This window comes from Spermophilus citellus, assembly GCF_964194105.1.
Source record: "Spermophilus citellus genome assembly, chromosome: 5".
NCBI lineage: Eukaryota > Metazoa > Chordata > Mammalia > Rodentia > Sciuridae > Spermophilus > Spermophilus citellus.
The window spans coordinates 5,132,174-5,150,007 of NC_138186.1; the positions used below are offsets into that span (position 1 = coordinate 5,132,174).

The 17,834-nt window shown below is 48.7% G+C and overlaps 1 protein-coding gene across 1 annotated transcript; it reads right to left on the reverse strand.

The window, feature by feature from the left end:
• Nucleotides 1-12,114: 12,114 nt before the first annotated feature.
• On the reverse strand, nt 12,115-17,031 carry SOX4 (SRY-box transcription factor 4). The gene has a single exon (XM_081295837.1). The coding sequence runs from the start codon at nt 16,067-16,069 to the stop codon at nt 14,669-14,671; it is 1,401 nt and encodes a 466-aa protein (XP_081151963.1). The 5' UTR covers nt 16,070-17,031; the 3' UTR covers nt 12,115-14,668.
• Nucleotides 17,032-17,834: the final 803 nt, after the last annotated feature.

Sequence of the window (17,834 nt, forward strand, 5' to 3'; positions counted from 1 at the left end):
GTGGGTTTATTCCCCCTGCATGACGAGGAAGGAGCCCAGGGTGCTATTATTGAACTGACTGCATGTAGCTGACAGTCAGGGCTCTGGGTCAGCCTCTTGCTGGGCCTTCCCTCCTGACCACAGGACGGCACGGCTTTCTGAACTTCATGCCCTCCACATGCTGAGGAGGAAGGAAACAGGACCAGGCGCTCCCCAGTGGCCTCTCACCCACTATCAGGCAGGAAAATCGCCCCAACCCCCTTCCCTGGCGACTTGCCCCAGGACCTCCCCTGGGACACAGGCTGCTGGGCTGCCACAGGCAGAAAGGAGCTGGGAAGTTTCGATCTGGCGTCTCCAGCCCAACAGTGGGAAGGGGATCTGCCACTGAGGAAAAAGGTGGCCTGGAGTCTGCCACTGCCGTCCTTTTCATTATCCACCAGATCTGTTACTTTCAAAGGCTCACTTCAGATGCCCAGGCCAAAATCTCCTGCCCTTCCTCCACCTCCACACAAGGGCTCATTGTCAGAGATCCAGAGACCCACAAATGCCCTCCCATTCCCAAACGCATCAGAGCAGGTCCTCGTCAACCAACTCAGAAATTCACAAACATCCCTAAAAATACTGGGAAGCCCTGGGCCAGATGGGCTCCGTGGCTGGGCTGGGGCGGATGACTCACTCTTTTGTCCCTTGTGTTCCAGAGTTTCTTTCTCAGAAATCCCCCTGATCTCATCTCCCTGTTTTCTTCCTCTTCCATTAGATGGATCAAATGTCTTTCAAAATATCACCTTCCTCTGGTGGCAATGTAACAGCAGGAGGACAGTGGGAGAAAGAGGAGGACCAGCAGGATCGAGTGTGTGTGTGTGTGCGTGTGTATGTGCATGTGTGCATGTGTGCATGCGTGCATGTGCGTGCGTGTGCGTGTGTGTGCGTGTGCGTGTGTGTAGGAGGATAGAGGAAAAACAAGATTTGCCTTTTAACTTCACCCATTAACTTCCCAACATAATAAAAAAAATACAGCAACACTTTCTGGCAATTTGAGGATCTGAGTCCCTCTCATCCTTCCCCACTCCTCCCTTCCTACCTGGTACAATTTCTGCTCCCCTCTTGGCAAAAAAGAAAACAGTAGAAGGTTACAAAGATATGCAGCTGCTGACAAAAGTCCTCAGAGCGGGAAGCCCCTGTCAGCACAGCTCTCATTTTCTACCTGTCCTTCAGAGGAAGCAGCTGGGCCCTCTAAACCCCTCTCTCTGCAAGACTCGCCTGACCAGCTGCCCTGGACCCATCTTGCTTTGCAAAGATAACAGAGAATCCCAGGTACACAGCTCACCTCTCCAGGAGCCAACGCAGGCCCCAGAAGTGGAGTCCCGCTGGAGAGCTGGTCAGGGATCACAGCACTGAGGAACAGATGGAAATCATCCCTCGCCAGCTCAGATCACTGGAGAGTAAGAGATGAGTGGATCCATGATGGGCCCGCCAGCAGCAGATAAGGGCGCTGAGGCCGAGCACCCACAGGAGAAAAGGTCCATGTGGTGGAAGACAGGACGCCCCAAGACAGCACTGGTGTGACCAAACTCCAAGTAGATAGGAAAGTTTGGGGCTGCTAAGAGGAGTGTGGGCTTCATGTTGAGGGATGAGCCTTGGTCTTCAAAGGCCCTTCTGGAGAACCGAGACCACGCAGCAGGGTGGGGTTCACCTGGCCTACTGTCCTGTGAAGACCATTGATAAAGCTGGTTGGGAATGGCTGCCCTGCAGGGGAAGAGCCTCAGCTCACAGGAGCTGGCCCTCCACACCACTAGCCTGGTGAATGGCGTCCTGGTGTCCTCCTTCCTGGGATCCTACTCTGCCTCTGCTGCTTATTGGTTTCCACGATCTGGATAGCCTGTCTGCCTGCTCATGGGAACTGAGTGAGGTCGGGAATCCGTGCAGACACACAGAACCTGCCTGCACAACCTGGTTAGCATGGGTCCAGAGTTCCTCCGGTCTTGATTTAGATAATCATGCCACAGTCTGCAAGGGCCTGAGGCTGTAGAGCAGCATCTTGGGAGGCCCCAGATAACGCTTTCAGGAAAGGTCAGCATATGGTTTGTGGGTTGCATAAGAAATAGGTGGTCTTGAGAGCTCAATTTGAGAAATATTGTTAAAGCATTCCATTAGGGGATAATCCTATTAAATTTAGAGAATTTGGCAGAACAAGGATTTGTGAAGGAATGTAATGTTCTGGGGGACGTTAAATGTCTCTGAAACACTGAATAAATCTAATAACAATAACTCCTTGCGTTTGTGAGTTGCCTGTAGACACCAAGTGCTTATGCATGTGCTGTTTTAATTACCGAGTGCAGGACCATCAGAAAATTCTATTTGTTGGAGGTTGCTCTCAGCTTCCTGGAGCTTTTGACTCTTCTCTGTCTCTCACAGGATGGGCTCCAGAGTAACTTTGTCTATGTTACCTTGTGGTGGCTGAGCTACCCTTTCCCAGCCACCCCCTTGGCCCCTAATGGAAGAGGATAGAGCCCACAAAACACACAGAGGCCTGCGAAAATATTTATAATGAATTCCTCAAGTGTGATCTGCAAACCACCTGCATCAGAAACATTATTGTTTGTTTAAAAATACAGACATACAGAAGTTCAAATTCCACCTCAATACGATAAATCCACATTTCCAGGCATGAGGACTGGAAATGCAGGTTTTTAACAATCGCCCTAAACAATCCTTACGCATGCCAGCAATGAAGGATGGTTGTTCTGATGTTTTCAGTGGGACAACTAAAAACACAGGCTGCCCAGCAGGCTGCGGGGCCAATGGCAAACATGTAAAATATAGCATATGAAAAGGATTCAGATTCACAGACCCACTCCTGAGCCCACGAATCCCCATCCAACCTAGGACTGGGAGCCCAGGGTGGTTGGGATACACACAAAGTTTAGGGGGAGCCAGAAAATTCAGTAATTGAGATATACAATATCTTAATGCAATGTGTGTGTGTGTAACTGGGGGTTGAACCCAGGAACTTGTGCATGCTAAGCATGCACTCAACCACTGATCTATACTCCCAGCCCCATGTAATATTTAAAAAAAAAACCAAAATTATTACATAAAAATATCTATGCTAAACCTCTGAAAGGCACGATCAGTGTTCCTCAAACTTCCCTTTTGCCTGAGGCTCTGGTGTGGTGTGCTGGGCACTGCCAGGAAGGCTCTTGGTTCCCCAGGTCACTTACTAACTGGGATTCATTCTATCTGAAGGTGGAGCCCGGGACAGAGAAATACGGACCCTCTCACCCTCCTTGGCTGTCCAGAGGGTCGGAAGGTGAGAGCCTAACTTCATTAATTTGGACACACTCTTCTTTCCTTGGCAAAGGAATGTGAAATTGAGTGCCCTGGTTCTTAACCAGAGAGAATTCCATTCCAGTGATGGGATTAACTTGCCTAAGACATATAGGCTCATCAGAAGCCTCACGTACTGTGCTGATGCTCAGTTTAGGGACTCTCGGCAGCAATTGTGATGGCCAAATAGGTCCCTCTGTGGGGTGTCGCTGTGCCTCAGATGGAGCTTTCTGATACTCTTCTGGGTGTGTAAAATTCTAAATCCTTTATAAACATCAATGATTGGCATAATTGGTGTAATTATAGGTATCTAAAAAGGAGAAAATGTCTGTGTAACAGCTGCCAATCGCGGGTTTCAGGAAACAAGCAGTCACTTGTGGAGCGCCGGGCGCGGGGTATAAACTCTCGGGTAATATCATTTCCAGATGGACCAGCTTGAATCAGAGATGGCACCGAGATAGGGAAACTCGCATCCTCCCAAAACAGAGCCATCCACAAACCCAAGGCTGGCGAATGGCAAATGTCACGGGGCTGAGTGGAGGGGGGCGTGTCCGGCTACATCCATAAGAGCTAGAGGTGAATAGTTTCTGTGGCCTTTAAGCAGGTCTAGTTTTAGTTGTTCCGCTGTTTTTAATGCCTGTCTTTGGGGCTGTCTTTGTTCATAAAGCACTGTGGCTTTCTGAGCAGTTCTTACAGCCGATTCTGTGAATAATACCTACCTGAACCTGAAAACACAGACTCCCACTCTTTTGGACAGCCTGCGGGTTTGGAAGAGTTAGGGGAATTAATTGGGAGAAGTTGAAACAACCTAGAGGAACCGACCCTCCGGCAGATTCCCAAGGCCTGTGAGCAGTCAGCCTGCCCACGAGGAGGAGGTGGGTCCCCAACCTTCTGCTGAAGGTGAGCATCCCCTCCCACACTTCCTGAATGTCCTCACCTCCTTTTGTCCAACCACCCCCACTTCTACAAATGAACAGCTTTCCTGGACCTAACTAGCATCTTCATTTTAAACCGTGAACCTATCTAGTAGTTAAGAGACTAAGGACAATTTAATCAAAGTATTTCAATCATATTAGTGTTGTAACATCTGCCTAACAAGGAAAGGAATTTTTGTTTGCAGGATCGCAGATGACTTTACAGGGCAGAAGGGCCCCAAACGTCACACAGGTGTTGGGGATGTGGTAGGCTCCTTCTGCTGATGGGGTCAAATGGCCTCTGAAGTTCCTTTTTAACCTGAAGAGTTTAAAATTCCATGAGCAGCGACTCCGTGATGATATCCTAAGGTGTATTTTTTTATAAAAAAAAAATTTCTTTTTCATTTTAAAGAAGACTCTTTTATGTAGAACAGATGAAAGAGGAACTGCTCTGGTTGTGTTGTTGTGGATTTTCTTTGTGCACGCTCCCGTCAAGACAGAACCGGGTGGTGCATCTCGGGCTCTGAGATGACTAGATAAAGTGGGATCCCTTTGTGCTTCTAGACAGGGTATCCCTAAACCTCACCCAAAATACCTTTTGCCGTTTTGCCCTGTGGATGTCCTACCCGTGGGATGTGGAGTGACAGGATCCGGGTCATGGGCACAGAGAGAAACCAGACAAGAGTGCCTGATGACATGGTGGTGTGGGACCAGAACCTTCCGGTCCCTCAGTTATTAAAAGTCAACCCAGTAGTTACATGTATCCTGAGACATGCCTGGAGCCTCCTCCCCTCCTAAGTCAACCAGAGATGCCTGGAGTGGAGAGACACCTCCTCCCTGCTTCAAAGCCTGGCTCCTACAGGGTGTGGGGAAAGCAAGGATCCAGGGGACCTAATGGCCACTGGTGTGGTCCTGGCTGTGTCTATCACTGAGTCAACTCTCCCCCAACACCTGTGGGTGGAGGATGGCCTCCTGGCAGGTGGCGTCCCTCTGCTGGTTTTCCCAGGCACACTTACGGGGTTTTTTCCTGATATCTCCATGTGGTTAGAGCTCTCCGGCCTGAATTCTTCCTGACCATTGTAATTTCTGCTCCCTAGAGTGTTTTCTGTAGCCTGCTTGCTTCCTGGACTCCTAGTTGCGTCTACCTGACTCATAGACTCACGTCCTTGCTCTTACCTTGGATGGTAAAAGGCGGATAGTGGACCCCCTCCAGCCTGTCTCCCGGCCCAGCTTCCAAATCAGATGAGTGACTACCGGAGAAGGAACGCCCACCTCCCTTCCTCTGGACACACACTCCAATCTCTCCAAATTGTTGTTTTGGAGAGAACCTTGAAGTTTTCCCATCAGTCGGCTTTGGAATGAGTCAAGCACCCACTTCTTCATTTTCTTCCTTCCTCTTTTCCAGCCGTACGCTTACGTGGACTGGGACTGATTATGGCAGAGACCTTGGGCTTCCTCTCCCTCCGAAAACGGCAGTCCGAGGCAGAATGTGAGGGAGGGCTATCAGATCCCAGCAGCGGACTTAAAGGTCAGGGACAGGAAAGTGAATCCGCTCACTTAATCAGAGGGTAGATACTGCAACGTGGGGTCAGAAGTGTCCTGCAGGCAGTTCGCTTTTTGGTGAGTGATCACTGAGATACCAGAGCGTGCACAGCTATCTTGGTGAAGGTGAGACACAGAGAAAAGAAAGATTTAGTGTTGGAAGTCAGTAGAGGCACATAGGGAGACTAAAACAAGACCTGAGCCATATTAACACCTGCAGCTTGAGGCTCCACGAGGAACTGCTTAACCTGTTCCCAGAGCTGCCTGCATCTTGGGGACTCCTTCTTCCAGAGCTCCTGTGAGATTTCCAGCTTCTTATAGTCACTCATTTCTTTGCAATAAAGCCCCATGATTTCAGGTTACCTGAATGAATTTCTGTGCCTTGCAATCACAGCCTAACAACCAAGCAAGACCAATAACAGAAATGAGAAGCGGCCCGAAGAGTTCCAATGGAGGAGAGCTGATCTCTGTTTGGGTCAGCAGTGCTGAAATTGCTGTATTTTGTCGCCAGGCCCAGTGCTGAGACTCTCTCTAGCATTCTATTTTTTCATCCATGTGTTATCACAACCTAGGACAGAGAAATTTCTCAGCATGATTTACAGATGTCTCTGCACACATGCTAAATAAAATAACCTATTCCCCTTCTGTAGAGGATAAAATGATTGTTTCAAAGTTTGGTTTAATTTTGAACCTTAGTTTGTTTAGACTTTAATTTTTCCTCCCCAGTACCCACTTTACACCTAGCCATCTTCAGGGTGAGAAAATGTCAAAAGAGCCTATGCCTATAACACGAGTCTTTCCACTTCTAGTAGCTACTCAAGAAAAACACCCACATTGGAAAAGACATATATAAAAATACATGGTTATAACCATGAAAGCCAGAATGTTTCCTTAATTTACTTGACCCTGATGTTTACAGAACACCCATGATACCCTAAAAGACACTATTTGGGAATAATCTTGGGTGAAACCATTCGAGAAATACTTTTTGCAACTTCAGCCATATCCTTCTGTCCCCAGCCTTCCCAATTTCCCCTCGACAACTTTTGGATTCATTGGATGCTCATCCAAAAGCTTAAACTAAAACTCTTAGCAAACCTCCAAATGTACTTAGCACGACCTCTTTCAAAGACAGGCCTCCGAACCTCCTCCTGCCCAGGGGAGGAACAAAGTGCAGTGTGTTTTGAGACTGCAGCCCCACAACTTCCCAGGAACTTCAAATAAATTATTCAAAGTCTATCTTCTCCGGGGATTGGCAAACAGGAGAGATAAAAGGCCCACATAGGGAGTGTGGGAAAGGGGAGGGAGAGAGCAGGGGCTGAATGCTGCGTGGGTGGGTGGGGGTTCCAGAAGAGATGATTTCCCAGGTTTTAGATGTTGGAGCTGGGGAAGTCAGGAAGGGCACTGGTAAGAAAGTGGCAATTAACCACACTGTACAATGGGAGCTAATCGATTGTTAATCAGAGCCAGGTGCTCAGCTCTGACAAAGCAGTCACATGCAGCATCCAGGGAGCCAACCATCACCAGACACTAGGGACAGCCCCAGAGGTCAGAGTGCTCTGCCTAGCCTCCGGCTTCTCCCCTGCATGCTGTGTCAGGAAACAGCCCATTTACTGGGTTTTAAACTAGAATTATGTAATTGGAAAAACAGCTCAAGAACCGAGGAGGCTGAATCAATCATGTTTCAGTTATTTCTTATGTCCTACCCTTTAGAAACAAAACAACAACAACAACAAAACACCTTACATGGAATTCTCATTCGAATGTCTTGTATGTAAAGCAAAGCAATCTTGTGTAGGAGCGTACCAATGAGTCCCAACTCTGACCTTAACAAATCTGCAGGGTGAAGGAAGAAGGCCCTGTGGAAGGTTCCTGCTATGACTTGACTTGGGCCTGGCTCGTCTGGCAGGACTCCAGAAACCAATTGCCCTGAATTGAAACTGTCAGAAGAAAATAAAATGGGCTGAATTTACGATCACCTGTATCCACAGACATCCACACACAGAAGTGCTTTGTTAACGAAGGCACAGACCAAAATGCAGCCGCCGGGTCACACAGCCCCCTGGGAAATACCGTTTGGTGATGTGAGGGTTTTTTTTTTCTTCTTCTTCTTCTTCTTTTTAACATTTAAGCAGGAAAACAACACATGCAGGAAACCATAAAACCCTTCTAGTTAACTGTAGCCAACGGTCAATCTCATTAGGATAGAATGGTTAGGCTGCGGCCTCTCCATGCAGGGCCCGCACTTTCCCCGGAACAACTTCCAATTTTCACACTTGTTGGAAGCTGTCGACAAAGCAGAAGTTCCACTCTATATTTATACCCTTTCCCTTCTCCTCTGCCTTCTAACCTCAGTCCCCTATGTTCCTCTGTGAGCACACATTTGAACTGGCGCGCGCGCGCACACACAGACACACAGACACACACATACGTGTGTTTACTCAATTAATTAAACTTACACTTTCAGCTGGAGTGGTAGTAGACATCCTTGGGAAAATCATGGGGATCACGTGGTGGAGGGAAGCTGGTTGGGGTGGGGAGTGCGACCAGTCCTCACCAGGGGCCCAGCCCTGGGGAAGTTCATTTCTCTTTTACTCAAATGGAGAGGACATCTATTTTAAGGTATCACTTCTGAGCTGACTGATGGGCTCAGGAAACAGGGTTCCAGTGCCCTCCCCTTCCCTGCTGGGCTCAGGACTTACCAGGCAAGGGCTTACCACTGAAGAGCACCTCCTTTCTCATTCTGTGCCCTCAGTCACCAGTCACCGGATCATTCTCAACTCAGTTTCTCCATGTTAAAAAAGTGGGTGGTGGAGAATAATCCTTTATCTGCAAATTTATTGAGAGAATATGCTAAAATGCAATGGGAGCAGTAATTTCCAAACTTTGGTGAGCACTGGAAATGTATGGGGAGCCTATGAGGATCCTACCTCCACAGTGTGACAGGCCTGGTAATCTGCAGAACCTCTACCTTTGAAAAGAATCCTCCAATAATCCTCAGGCTGTACCAGACCGGAAACGTGGACTCAGGGCCTATTGCTGAGGCTGCAGTGTCTCCCGTGTGGCTGGCAAGGTGCTGGCTTGTACAGGCCTGACCTTTCTTTAACAGCCATGAGGTCAGGGACCTGGAGGTATTTGCTGAGCACCCCCCGTGGCTGGGCACTACCTGCATCCCGCAGGAAACAGGGGTTCACTCCATCCTCACAACTGTACACCTCAGACAGCAGTCGATTTAATGATTTCTTCGAACCCTGCAGTTCCAAGAGGCTGAGAACTCTTGACAGTGGCCTCTCCCTAGGGAGTCTCAGAGCCAGTTTCTACCAGGTTTTCACCAAGTGCAGAGCTCCCCACTTCCCACAGGCAGCCTAAGATGCAAATGCATTTTGGATGCTCTGCAGGCCCCATGGAAACAATGCAAATGTTAGGTCAACAACTAAGAAACAAACCCTTGTTATGCAAAAAGAACTAAGGAAAGCAAATTTGGGGGTACAAAATGGATTCAAGGTCAAGTCTAATGGGAGGGTCTGGTCTGGTGTCCTGGAGTGCTGGAGACCTGAAAAGGTGGACGGAAACCATTGTGTGCAAGGCCTTGACATGTGAATCCTGCACTTTACTCTGGGCAAAGAGACATCGGGGTAGACATTGACACATGCCTGGAGGTGCCCTGCCCACTGCAGCTTTTTGATAGCTATAGTGAAAAATCTAGAAATGTGTGTGGAGGTGATTTTCAAGGCTGAATCAGAGGGTCAGGGGTAAACATGAATGAACATGGGCTGGAGGGGGATTTTGCAGGACTCAAGGCGGGGGAGGGGGAGAGCAAAACAAAAACCCCCAGAAAGAAGGAGAAAGCACACAACCTTCCACCCTAACAAATCCAAATAGGTAAAATGGATTTTCATTCCTGGAATTCATCCCTTTTTTTTTGGGGGGGGGGACATATGCATCTTTCATATACTTTCTTGGAGCTCCTAAATTGTTTAAAATTTATAATTAATGCTGGTTAATTCATGAAACCTACACTGCTCAATAAACCAGTCACAAGACAGAAAAAATAAAATTTATGATGAAGCATTCTGATCAAGGCATTCACCACATCATGTTTGCAAATTGGTGTGTTTCCTGCAACACAGGACGTACTTGGTAAAGGGTGACATCCACTATCTCCTCAGAGTCCCTTTGTGTCCCCTGTTACCCCAGACCCTCAGCAAAGATCCAGATGGCCTTTCCAGGCACCTGACCCACCAGCCACAGCATCACCTTGCATGGGCCATTATGTTTCTCGGTACCTAAAGGGTTTCAGCTAGGTATTGATAAAACCGACGTCAGCAAGTAACACTGATTTACATTTCTGATGGAACACAGGGCCAGAAGCAGTGTCTTTTAAGAAAAATTGCTTGATAATCTTAAAAGAAAATTTGAAACCTACTCTTTTCCATTGATCCAAATTATACGGAAGAAAAAGCCACACTAAACTATTGGGTTTCTTAGGTTTGTTATGCCTTGAGCCACCGACCATGTATCATTTCTGAATGAAAATTGATTCAGAAGAAAAAGTCCAAAAACACATTTATTCTACTACTTGCTAGGAAATACATACTATATGTTGCCTTTAAAAGCTTAAATGTTGGACCGGGGTTGTAGCTCAGTGGTAAAACACTTGCCTCACACGCATGAGGCACTGGGTTCGATCCTCAGCACCACATAAAAATAAATAAATAAAATAAAGACTTGTGTCCATCTACAAATAAAAATAGATTAAAAAAAACAACAAAACAAACAAACAAAAAAAGCTTAAATGTCTATCAAAATCCCTTAAATTTTTCCCCCCTGTGCTGGGGATCAATTCCAGGGCTTGTTACATGCTAGGCAAGCCTTCTACCACTGAGCAACATCCCCAGTCCCATAGTTCTTAAAATATTTTAAGCATCTGCCCTTACATGGAAAAATCAAGGGAAAATAAATAGTTCTAGCAGGAGAACCATACAAAATAAAGATAGCCTTCACATGCATCATAAAAAAAAAAACAGGCATCATATAGGTCAACTAATCACAGTATCATCACCATGAGGATGAATATTGAACTTAAGCATTGTTCTGCACAAGAGTCCTTCCTCCTTTCCCCCAAGATCTCTGAAGAAACCTAAGGTGCTGGGCTGTTTCAAGATCTTTTTTAAAAATGGGATATTCTAACTGCAGAATACACATGTAATTAAAAACTTATTAGCAGCACACATGAAAAAAATTGGAAATTAATAGCTATCTTTAGGAGATGAATTATATTAAAACAATCATTGTATTATTTTGGAGAGGGAAAAACTACTGCTTCTTACTGAACAAAATGCTTGTTTTGGCCTACAGTCTCCAAGAATCTCTTCTTCCAGCTACACATTCCAGGACCCAGGCCACTCCCTCACCTAGCAGCAATCCATACTGGGGGATTACTCCCCAGCACAGCTGCTCTTTAACCCTTCCTCTCCAGTGCTGAATGGCTGAGACACATCACATTTTACACATTTTTACTTAACAGACATTTAGAAGTGAAGATGGCTTTTGTTACAGCTAATGGAGATTGGTGGCCTCACCCCAATAAACAGGAAATAGTGCCACTTGAGTTGTATGTTCCAAACCAAACAGTAATGGACCCGGTAAACCCAAGGCACTTTTGTGTCCTCCCATACTGGTCTCAAGAATACTGCTGCACCTGGTGCTCAGAAAGAATAAGCCCTGCCAGATGAAGCCTACCGTGCTGTTCAGACCGAGTGGGCTAGCGAGGCACTCCCATTGTGGTATTACCCATGCAGGGCACAGCACAAGATGGGCGATCTGGGCACATGGTGACCTCCCCGTCATTGAAGACTTACACACCTTTTGCATCTAGCAAAGGTGTAACTAGCAAAGGCTTTCTCCACCTCTACTAATAACTTACCAGGCTCATTATGTTCTTCTGGGTGCAACAAATCCTAGCTACTACTAGATGGTCAAGTACTGACAAGGTAAGGAGAAAGCAGCTTTAGAAGCATAAAACAAAACCACAAAAAGACCTGCCAGTGGGATCAGTGAAGTATCCCATCCCCCATGCCCCTCCCCCCTTCCAGATTTCAAGACAAAGGGTGTGCTCCCTTAAATGTAGTAAACTCAGAAAATTCCTCAAAAGCCGAAAGCCGTGTGGAGTTGACACATTTCGGGGTCAGGGCCTGCCAAATCTGGCCAAGAGGAACTTGGTACTTGCCAATAAGGTGGCATTTAGACCCTGCTTCTCCAAAGCCAAGGCAGATGGGATGGGTGGTCTACCCACAGGGTAGGGCCCTCCTGATCTCAAGTGCTGGGCAGAAGAATGACAAAAGTCAAGATTTAGGGTTCAGTTCCAGCTGATTTTATTTCCTTCTCAAAAAAAGTTATTTACAGAAGGTATATATCAACAATCTGACAGGCAGTGAACTTGACGTGATTAGCTGGCATGATTTTTTTTTCTTTTTTTTCTCCCCCAAACATTGTTTTTGTGGCCTTGAATTTTAAGACAAATATTCTACACGGCATATTGCACAGGATGGATGGCAAAAAAAAGTTTAAAAACAAAAACCCTTAACGGAACTGCCTTAGAAGGCAGACGTCCCGGTGCCTGTCCTTATTTTAAACATACATACACACAATCTTTTTGCTTATTATAATACAGACTTAAATGTACAAAGATGTTCTCCACTTTTTTCAATCTTAAACACAACAGCTATAAACCGGAACACATATGCTATCACCATGCCATAAGACTAAAACAATTATATTTAGCGACAAGTAGAAAGGATTAAATAGTCAAATACAAGAATGAAAAACGCAGTACATAGTGTCGCGAACTCAAATCGGCATTTAGATAGATCCAGTAGTTTAAACGGCACGTTTTTGCTTATAAAAAAAGTGCAAAAAAGATGTGGTTTACAAGTTAAAGCTACAGGATCCCTTTTTGCTGTAAATGCACCAGTTTTAAAGCCTCTGGACAGAAGAGTATTTCGTCTAAATATCTTGTTTTTCTTAAAAAGCACTGAATGCTTGGCTAATTCTCCTCCCCATTCTAGGAGCCTGGGGTTGAAAGGGTGGACACTGGTGGCAGGTTAAGGGATGCTGTCACTTTAAGAAGCCTGCAGATTGAAGTGTAAACATGGAGAAATTAGGGGCTGATTTTTTAAACTGTGTGAGATATTAACCAGCCGCCCTGTTATAAAATCAGGAAATCCAAACAGCGATTTACACCGATTAACACCCCCTTTATATATTTTTTACAAAAATACACTGAGAAAATAATCAAACGTTTTCATCTCTCTTGTCTTTTTTTGTTTTTTAAAAGTGTCAAAAGTCTACATTTAAATATAAAAAATTAAAAGTTAAAACTCTAGCCCTTCAGTGAAGGAGACGTAAAATGGCGTGGGTAACAACAACTACAAAAAAAAAGAAAGAAAAGGAAAAGAAAAGAAAAAGAAAAGAAAAGAGGGAAACAAAGAAAAAAAGAAGGAAGTTAAAAATAAAGCCAAAAGAAAGCCAAAAAAAGGAAAGAAAAAAGGGATAACATAAGAAAAAAAAATAAAGGTTTGGCCAGTATAAATACGTCCACATATAAAATGGCATCTGATTACATTTACAAGGAAAAAAAAAAAAACCAAAAAAAAAAAAACCCCAAAAAACGAGGATGGAGCATCGGTGAGGGAAAAACACGTCTTCTCATTTACACCTATAAGGAATAAACACATACACACTGAGAAAAAATTTGGTCCTGAATTGTTTTTTTTTTTTTAAAGTCCAGCACAGATTTGAGTTGCGTTTGAATCCTTTAAAGAGTTAAGAATGAAAAAAAGCTGGTGATAATTCTGTTGTAGGAATCAAACATAGCGCCATCTATCTGCTTCTTATATTACCCTACACTATTTTAAAAACTGCTCAACAGTCTTATACAGAAATCTTTAAAAGATAGACAGGATAACATGCTATATTAACCCCACCAGTGAAATAATCCAACACCATCACGATTCCGAGTAAGAGAAGAAACCTTTCCCCAAGCCACTCGCCCTCCGCGGCGCGCGCGCGTCAGTCTCCTCCCGGCGCCGGCCGCGCCCCGGGCACCCGCGCGGCGCCGGACCCTCGGGTCCGCGTCCCCCGCCCTGCCCGCCGCCGTGGCTCCCGGGGCCCCCAGTCCCTTCCCCGCGCGGCCACGCCGCCGGGCCCGCCTCGTCTCTCCGCCTCTGGCTGCAGGGACAAGGAAAAAAAGAAAAAGGGACAGAAAAACCAAAAGGGGCGTTCGCCAGCGTGGAGTCTCGGTCCCTGCGCTCCCCTCCGCGTCTGCGGGCCGCAGACCTTCGCCCGAGCCTTCCTCCCCCGCAGGCGCTGCCAGGGGGTGGGGGCGCGCAGCCTTCATCCCCGCTCCTCTCTCGACCAATTAACCCAGTGAAAACAAAAGCAAAAGCCACCAAAGAGGCGAGGCGAGAGGGCGAGATTCCTCCAGTCTCCAAAAAACTCCCCGGCTTCTTTCTTGCTGGGGGTGCGCACAAGTCCGGAAGCTCGCTGGAAGGAGGGGGGGGGTCTCTTCAAGCAAAGGGGAGGAAACTCGAAGTAGCTTTTTCGCCATCAACAACATCAATAACAATAAAGGTCGCCCTGTCTACCTCGCCTCCTGCGCGTCCCTCCGCGGGGCCGCGGCGCCATGGCTCGGGAGGTGGGGATGCGGCGCGGGTCCAAACGCCCCCGCGCTCCTCTCCAAGCCAGCGCTGCTCACTTTTTTCTTTATCTTCTTTTTTATTTTCCCTTTTCTCTTTCAACTCTTCATCTGTTTTTTTTCTATTTTTCTTTTTTTCTATTTTTTCTTTTGTTTTCTTTATTTTTTCCTCTCTCTTCCCCTCGTCCCTTCTTCTCCCCGCCCGCACCCTTCAGTAGGTGAAGACCAGGTTGGAGATGCTGGACTCCAGCCAGTCTCCCGAGATCATCTCGCTCACCTCGGGCGTGCAGTAGTCCGGGAACTCGAAGTGCGAGCCAGAGCCGGGCTCAAAGTTGAAGTCCAGGTCCCGGTCCAGTGCCGACGACGAGCTGAAGCTGCCCAGGGACATGCTCTCAAAGTTTGAGCTGGGGTTCAGGTCGAGCAGGTCGTCCTCAAACTCGTCGTCCGAGGATGAGCCCGAGGAGGAGGAGGAGGAGTGAGACGAGGTGGAGGACGCGTGCGAGGGCGCGCTGGACGGGGCGGGCGAGGCGGCGCGCAGGCTGGCGTAGCCGCGGTGGTCCGCGGGCGAGCGACCGGCGGCCGGCGACGAGGCGGCGCTGCTGCGGCCGCTCAGGCTCGGCGCGTCGGGCGAGCAGCCCGCGCCCCCCTCCTCGTACAAGCCCAGGGGGTCGCTAGGGTCTGCGCCCGCGCCCAGGCCGCCCACCGGCGAAGCCGACGCGCCCAGGCCGCCGAACAGGTAGACGCGCTTCACCTTCTTCTCGGCCAGGTGTTTGCCCGGGGCCGCGAGTGCGGTGGAGGCCGAGGCCGAGGCCGCGGCGGAGGCCGAGGCCGCTGCGCTGGGAGTCCGCGCCTTGTACAGCGCATGGTGGTCGGAGGCCGCCGCGGCGCCCAGGGGCAGCAGGGCGGCGCCCGCCTGCTCGGCGGCGAAGGAGGCGGCCGCAGCTTTCCCGCCGCCGCCGCCGCCCGCCAGGACCAGCTTGGCGTGCGGCTTGCTGACCCCGCCGCCCGCCACCTTGGAGCCGCAGCTCTTCTTCTGCGCGGGTTTGGAATTGGCGCCGCCGCCGCTCGCGCCGCCGCCTCCCCCCGCGTTGCCGCTCCCGCCGCCGCCGCCCCCATGGCTGCCCCCGCCGCTGCCACCGACCTTGTCTCCCTTCTCCCCGGGCTTGGAGGCGGCGGCGGCCGAGGAGCCGGAGCTGGCGTTGCCGGACTTAACCTTCTTCCTGGGCCGGTACTTGTAGTCGGGGTAGTCAGCCATGTGCTTGAGGCGCAGCCGCTCCGCCTCCCGAATGAAAGGGATCTTGTCGCTGTCTTTGAGCAGCTTCCAGCGTTTGCCCAGCCGCTTGGAGATCTCGGCGTTGTGCATGTCGGGCGACTGCTCCATGATCTTGCGCCGCTCGATCTGCGACCACACCATGAAGGCGTTCATGGGCCGCTTGATGTGCCCGCTCGGCGTCTTGCACCAGCTCGGGTCGTCGGCCTTGCCGCCCGTGGAGGCGGTGGAGCCGGGCGTGGGGGAGGAGGCGATGCCCAGCTCGAGGCCGGCGCCCGAGTCCGAGCTCTCGCCGGCCAGCAGCGCTTCCGTGTTCTCGGCGTTGTTGGTTTGCTGCACCATGGCCCCGGCTCCGCGGGCGCCCACGCGCGCTCACACCCTCGCGGCGGCCGCGGCGCGATCGCCGGGCCCTCCTGGCTCCCCGGGCCAAGCACACGCCGAGCTGGCGGACGCGCGCGGCTGCCAGGCGGGCCCCTCAACTCCTCGCCGGGGCGGAGGTGGGCGAAGAGAGAAAAGTCCCCAAAAGATTCGGGAGAGGAGTACTCCGCCTCTCGCAGAGGAGTTATAGTTCCCAGACTGGAGAGCCTCTCTCCCCCGCTCGCTGTGGGTCTCACCGCGCTGCAGCTTGCTCGGTGTGGGCTCTGAGTCTGGAGACGGTGCTAAGGTGGAAGAGGAGTTTCTTGAATGCTGGTGCCGAAGCTTCTTCCACTGCAAGTTTCTCGCCGCCTCCCAGGCAAGTCTCTCTCTCTCTCTTTTCTTTCCCCTGAAGCAGTTGATTCCAGTTCACGAGCGCACTCGGTAGCTCAGGAAAGCGACATAGTCTCTATCACTCAGTCCCTTTCCTACAATGCAAAGCAAAACCGACTCTGGCTCCGGGACTCTCTGTGGGCGGAATCGGCACTAAGGAGTTTGTGCAATTATTTTGTTGCAAGGTAGGAAGCCAAAAAGCCTGCGTGCAACAGACTGGCATGAATAAATGTATGTTTCCCCCTCCCTTCTGCAAGAAGGGAGCTGGTAATGGCAGAGTTCCTCCGGTGCAGACTCTTAAAGAGCGTGCAAGAGCTAGAGACCCACGAAACAGGCCTCTTCCCTGCACACACAGTTTCTCTTGCTGCAGCTTAGAGCAGACCCCAATTCCGCCTCGCGCCTCTTTATCCTTTCACAGACTTGGCCTCAACCAATCAGCCGCTGTAACTAACGCTTCCTCGTGCCAAGCCCCTCCTCCGGGCTTCCCATTGGCTTGGAACCCGGTGCAATAATAATCTCCGCGTGCAATGAGAAGCTCCAAATCTGACCTCATTCCAATTTACAGAGCAAACTTTTAAAAAGGGCTAGAAGTACAGCTGAGATTTCTGCTGCCTCTTTTTTCGTTTTGCTGTGTGTGTGTGTGTGTGTGTGTGTGTGAGAGAGAGAGAGAGAGAGAGAGAGAGAGAGAGAGAGAGAGAGAGAGGGAGGAGAGGATGTTAATGCATGAAATTATTAAGGGGAGAGACGGAAATGTATTCTAACCATTATGTTAGATAACAAGGGGCTTGGAAAGGGGGGTAAGGGTGAAATACTGTAAATGGAAGCTTTCTGCTTAAAAGCCGAGTGATTATTTTTATTAGTTCTTTTCAGCATTGGAATAAAGAATCAGCCTCTAGTGCAAAACCTGTTCCTGGGCTCCTTCTTAAAGCCCAAGATGTAAGCGGGGAGGGAAAGCCACAACAATAAATCAGTGGATATTGAAAACCGTTAAGAAAGTGGTACCTAGACACCTGTCATCACAATTATTTTAACAACTTTAGGTACAGCACAGATGTTGATGTATTGTGTAAATCTCTTCAGAACAGTTTCTGTGCTGTTTGTGGAAGGCAGAGATGACTTTTTGCAGTAATTGCTTACTCTTAACCAACAAGGGTTAAGGATGGTTATTTACAATGATTTAAACTCCCCGGTAAATCCTGAAGAGTCCAAACACAGGCACTTTCCCTTGAAACACATTAGGTCGTGCTCCATAATGACCTCAATGGGAGACTCTTCATGGGGTTTTGTATAGGATGATAATGGTGAGGAAAGGATGGAAATTAACTTTAGTTTCTAAATATTTGTTTTCCACCTTTTCCAA

What these genes read in the sequence shown, in the direction of transcription:
- SOX4 (XM_081295837.1), bottom strand. Translation starts at nt 16,069, where the DNA reads ATGGTGCAGCAAACCAACAACGCCGAGAACACGGAAGCGCTGCTGGCC.